Source organism: Cornus florida, unplaced genomic scaffold (genome assembly GCF_030987335.1).
Source record: "Cornus florida cultivar Cherokee Brave unplaced genomic scaffold, ASM3098733v1 CherokeeBrave_3.0.0_Hap2_Chr07, whole genome shotgun sequence".
NCBI lineage: Eukaryota > Viridiplantae > Streptophyta > Magnoliopsida > Cornales > Cornaceae > Cornus > Cornus florida.
In genome coordinates, this window is record NW_026775577.1 from 45,880,598 (window position 1) to 45,886,022 (window position 5,425).

At 32.6% G+C, this 5,425-nt stretch overlaps 1 protein-coding gene across 1 annotated transcript; it reads left to right on the top strand.

The window, feature by feature from the left end:
• Positions 1-3,544: 3,544 nt before the first annotated feature.
• On the top strand, positions 3,545-4,729 carry LOC132267661 (uncharacterized). The gene is made up of 3 exons (XM_059768791.1): positions 3,545-3,604; positions 3,831-3,892; positions 3,987-4,729. Exons 1-3 carry the CDS (start codon positions 3,565-3,567, stop codon positions 4,548-4,550), a joined length of 666 nt encoding a protein of 221 aa, XP_059624774.1. The 5' UTR covers positions 3,545-3,564; the 3' UTR covers positions 4,551-4,729.
• The last annotated feature ends 696 nt before the right edge of the window (positions 4,730-5,425 follow it).

The window sequence follows — 5,425 nt, forward strand, 5'->3', positions numbered from 1 at the left end:
AAAAATAAATTGCACATTAATTATAGGGGTTAATGTGTAATTTTATTATAGATTAATTAACTTTCAAATTTTTAGGGGGCGTATGTATGACGACCTCCATGGGCGAGATGCGAAACACTGGAAAAGCTACCACACTGGCAAGTTATAGGGTGTCATGATCCTACATCGTTGGGGGAAGGGAAAGTATTATCTGTAAGGTTCAACACCCTTTTCAAACGCATTCTCTTGAGAAGTCTTTAGTCCGGAGAGTCAAAAACTAAACAATATTGTGTTTGGGTAGGGTGAGAATTATTACAGTATAGGTAGGTGAGTTTCTTGCCGAGGGACAAAAAAAGTAAATAAATAAATAAATAAAAATATCAATGAAGGTTTTATGTAATTAAACAAATTATCAATTTATTTTTAAAGTACAAAATGCAACAACAATGGCTAAGATGTAATCATTACACCATAATATATATTTATCTTGTAAGATCAAGAATAATGCAAAGTAAACTTAATTCTTTGTGAATTTCACCCAAAATTAAGACATGGATTCTACATCGTTTGGGGAAGAGAAAGGGGAAGTGTTTTATATAAGGTTCAACATCCTTTTAGAGCGCATTTTTTTTCGGAAGTCTCTAGTTCGGAGAGTGAAAAATTAAACAATATTGCGTTTGGGTGGGGTGAGAATCATTATGGTATGGATAGGTAAGTTTCTCGCCAAGGGACAAAAAAGTAAATAAGTAAATAAATAAAAATATCAATGAAAGTTTTATGCAATTAATTAGTTTACTTTGAACAAATTATCAATTTATTTTTAAAGTACAAAATGCAGGAACAATGGCTAAGATGTAATCATTACATGATAATATGAATATTTATCTTATAAAAACAAGAATAATGCAAAGTAAACTTGATTCTTTGTAAAGTTCATGCAGAATTAAGGCATGAATCGATTATGTCGCTTTTTAAAGAGAGTTTGTATCTCTATAGATTATTTCTTATGGAAGTAGGCCATGGCATATGAAAAGATGGTTACCACAGTTTGTTTTCTTTTTTAAATTGGGGATTTTTTTTAATCAAAATTTTAAAAATACTGTAGAAAATATTACAACAATTAAATGAGTCAATTTTGTTTTTTGTGGACAAATGAAAAATACAAAACAAATAGCTCGCCGAGTCCAGTTTTAGTGTGTTCGCGCTTGGTTCAAAGTAAAATATTTTTTTCAAAAAATATATATTTTTCCAAATAAAATTTATATTTTATTTTTATATTTCGGTATTTAGCAAATGTTTAGATTGATGTTGAGGTCAAGTTTATTATTAGGTGGAACTTGTTAAAAATTAATAAATAAGTTATTTTTATTAAAGTTTAATATATATATTTTAAAATGTTTTTTTGACAACTAAACATCAAAAAACTATATATATATGTCTTACGCTAAAACAAACAAGTCAAAGTTACGGTTGTCATACGAGCGTGATAAATAAATGTGGTAGTTTCGTGGACCGTGGTGGTAGAGGGTTTGGTTTTGAACTGTTGAAGGTTGTTGTACTGTTGTAGTAGCAATCTTCCGTACTTTGATAGTTTATAGAGGGTCAGATCCATTAACGATCCTAACTACTACCGTTAGTGATTACTTTTAATCTAGGCCAATTAATTTACTAATGACTTCATCATCATCCAACGATCACAAATAATCAGTAATTAGTACACTAATGTTATCTCTTTTCATTTCAAAACAAAGAGTAGATGACTCAAATCTTTCCATCAGCATAGGTACCTAGTTCATTTATTGAAATGACGTCGTCTTGTAATTTGAACTTGATTATGAATTTCATCACTTTTCTTGATAAATATAATTTGGTGAAATCTCGGTTATAAAAGTGAGATTCACTGTTTAATTCATGATTCGTTGTATTGGTAGCATATTGATCGATTCGTATCTTTTTTTTTTTAAGAGTTTGATATTGTTACACACCTCCATGAACTAATCGGTTCAATCGATATATACCGATATTCACCCGAATCCGTTACACTGCGAACCAAGATTCAAAGTAAATGTGATGAAATTGCATCGTAGAAAAATGTAAGGTTCGTTTGACATGCGATGTGTTTTAGGCCTTATGTTTTTTGTCAATAACAAAACAACCGTTTTGTTGTAGGAGTGTTTTGGATAAAAATCGGAATAATGATTGATAACATTACAGTATCAAAACACACAATATCACCAATTTGGTAATATGGGTTTTGGCCGAAAATTCTAATGTGTTATGAATTATTCAAAATCAATATCAACATTTCCAAACATAATATGGACTGAAATTTGAATATCAATATCAGAAAAACAATATTATAACACTTCTCAAACATGGCCCGTAATTTCATCTAGAGATGGCCTAGATGATTATTGGGTCTGAACAAATCAAACAGGTTTGCATGAGATTAACGATTTTGGGCTGCCAAAAATATTTTTGGGTTGGGCTTTCACATCTAAATAGCTCTGGATTGCTTGACAAGACACGCTGTTGAATGAATTGTTTTCAATTCTATGACACATTGACACCTACAAATTAAAACATACAATTTATACATTCAAGTGAACTCGAAGGCAGATACACGTGCTTGATGAGCTAGGCGCTTTATTAATTAGGTCACCGGATAATTTCCAAGCAAATAAATAAATTTACACATGCATATTATACTTAAAAATTATATCATTACAACAAATTCTTCCTATAGGAGTTGAAGGAATTTATTTGACCATCACCAAAAATTCGAGATCATAATTAAGGATATTATTTGATGGACAATACTTAAATCCTCACTAATTATGATATACATCATTAAAATAAATAGACATGTTTTATTTAATATAATTATCAAATAGAGATGGTAAGTAAGTGAAAGTACCTAAACCATTATCTCTAATTTGATAATTAAAAATGACATATTCATATGTTATTGGTCCATTCAACCATTAAGTGATGATATAAGTGAACATGAATGAATAACACATAAGAGTTTAAGATCTTCAAAGTATCAACCTATAATGAAAAGAGACCTAAAATAATGTCAGATCAACCCAACTAATTAATTAGCCAATTAAGTTAATTTGGTCCTACGTACCTCTGAAGATAGCATGCACAAAATAATTTAGGTAACCTTCAAGCAATCTTTACTACGAAAGATCAGTAATAAATAGACCATATACACACACATCAAACACATGTAGGGTGTGTACCCTATATTGATTGTGCTTTAAGGGCAACCAAGACCCATTATGCCTTCCAAGTAAAGTACAACCTCAATAACTCAAGGAATTTTCACTCTCACTGAACTCCACATATTTTACACTAACCACACTTCCCATGTACACACATTTGGCGCCTAAATTTGAATAAGAGAAATAAAATAACGACTTTAACGGTCATTCTTTTTCTAAACATTCCGTCTTATGTCCTCTTCAGTCCAGCTCTATCACAGGTTCCAAACCCAAGTGTCTGAGTCATTATCTTTAGGGTTTAAAAATGTTGGTGAAATGGCACAAAATCAAGACAACAAAAAGCATATCTTGCAAGATGAAGCATCAAGACATTCACTCCAAAATAGATTTTCTAGGTTCATTAATTTCTTCATCTGTCCTTCACACACACATACACACACACAATCATCAAGCTGCAATGGTTATATCCTTTTTGGGTTTTTGCAAATTTACATGTTTTGAAGTCTCAAGGTCCAAATTCTAACAAAACACACACACACACACACACACACACACACACACACACACACACACTCTTCTCATCAACCTTCAATGATTATATCCTTTTTCGGTTTTTTGCAGATTTATCTGTTGTAAAGTCTCAAAGTCCAAACTCTAGCAACATTGGATGGTTTGATAAGAGGGTGATCACAATATATGTGTTTCTTTTTCTCGCTTAATTCATTGACTATATGATTAATGTTGAACTAATAGTGGTATATATACATATTGAAACAGATTGATCATAGTGATAGTGTTCATTTGGATCCTCAAGGCCAAAACATTGCCATGTCCTCTGAAGAGTTGAAGATTCGCGGCGAGCTTGAAATGGACGTGGAGAGAGATTTGGAGGAAGAGATCAAAGATGGCATATACCATCTCGCGCTGAGATTGCACCGGCTCTATCAGCACAGAAAGGAAAGAAACCAACAAGGCGCAAAGAACAAAACCCTTTCTGAGGTGAACATCAGCATTAGAATGGAAGGAGGAACCAAAATTGAAATCAAAGAGATCAAGAAAGATGGGCGCGAAAGTGGTCGTCCTCAGACTTCAAGATCACAAAATGTTCAAGGTACAACAATGGTAGGTTCCAATGCCAAGAGGTTCGATTGGGCAAAGAGTCTTCGATCCGGGACTAGTCCTCATGTTGCTGCCATTAACAAGAAAAATAATAGCTTCCATCAAGCTAATCTTCGTCGGAGTTTTAGACTTGATCATGGTAGAAGAAATTGCAGCTCTGCGCTGGGTCAACCTAAGGGGAATGCTGAGAACAAGTTGCTTGAGCTGGGATGGAGAACTTGATCAGACCATTTGGATTTGTTAAGAAAGATTTGAGTGTGTTCATATGGAAATATTAACAATATATATTGCTAGTAGTGTTTGCTATTTGGGTGATAATCAATAAGCCAAAGTGGCATTATGTTTTCCTTTGATGTAACATTGACTTGTAAATTATTATGATTGTTTGGGTGCAATGAAAATGTTGTGCTTTTGGGTGAGAAAATCTTTATGATAGGCTTAATCACATTAAATTGAGTCAAAAATAATTAAACATGTGTCTCAACTACTTAATTATTATCATCGGATGTCTTAAATTGGATTCTATTAAAATTGGATTCTACTACATACTTATTTTAGTGGATTCGGTTATATAATTGGATCTGACTATTCAATTTCAACATCATTTTTCGTTGGATATTAAAACAAACACGCGCATCTATCCACAATATGCCTCTAGCATACTCAAACTCTCCATTAAAAAAAAAAAAAAATTATACCATTCGGACTAGTACCTAGTGAAATGTTAGAAGTAATTTTAGAACAGACAATAGCAATTGAATATTAAAATATAGGAGTTGTTACATTCAATTTTTTGCTTCCTACTAAGTTTGGTACGTATCTCAAATTGTGGGCGTGGCTAAGGTCCAAGAGAATGCCTAGGCCCAAGATAGCCCATGATCATGGAGAGTCGGCCCAGATTCAACGCAAGAATCCATTTTGCAATATATTTTTAGCCTTTAAAGCCCATAGACATGTGATCATCTTCAAAATTTGTCAAGCGGGAATGCATCTCACATGAACGGTCAAAGTCTGTGGCTTAATAATATTTTCACTCATTTTAAAATTAAAGATAGTAGGTTCGAATTTCTTCAAAAGTATCGTAAGAGTTATTTGTC

What these genes read in the sequence shown, in the direction of transcription:
- LOC132267661 (XM_059768791.1), top strand. Translation starts at nt 3,565, where the DNA reads ATGAAGCATCAAGACATTCACTCCAAAATAGATTTTCTAG. An exon ending in CTCCAAAATAGATTTTCTAG is followed by an intron (nt 3,605 to 3,830) that starts GTTCATTAATTT and finishes GGTTTTTTGCAG; the next exon opens with ATTTATCTGTTGTAAAGTCT. An exon ending in TTGGATGGTTTGATAAGAGG is followed by an intron (nt 3,893 to 3,986) that starts GTGATCACAATA and finishes ATATTGAAACAG; the next exon opens with ATTGATCATAGTGATAGTGT.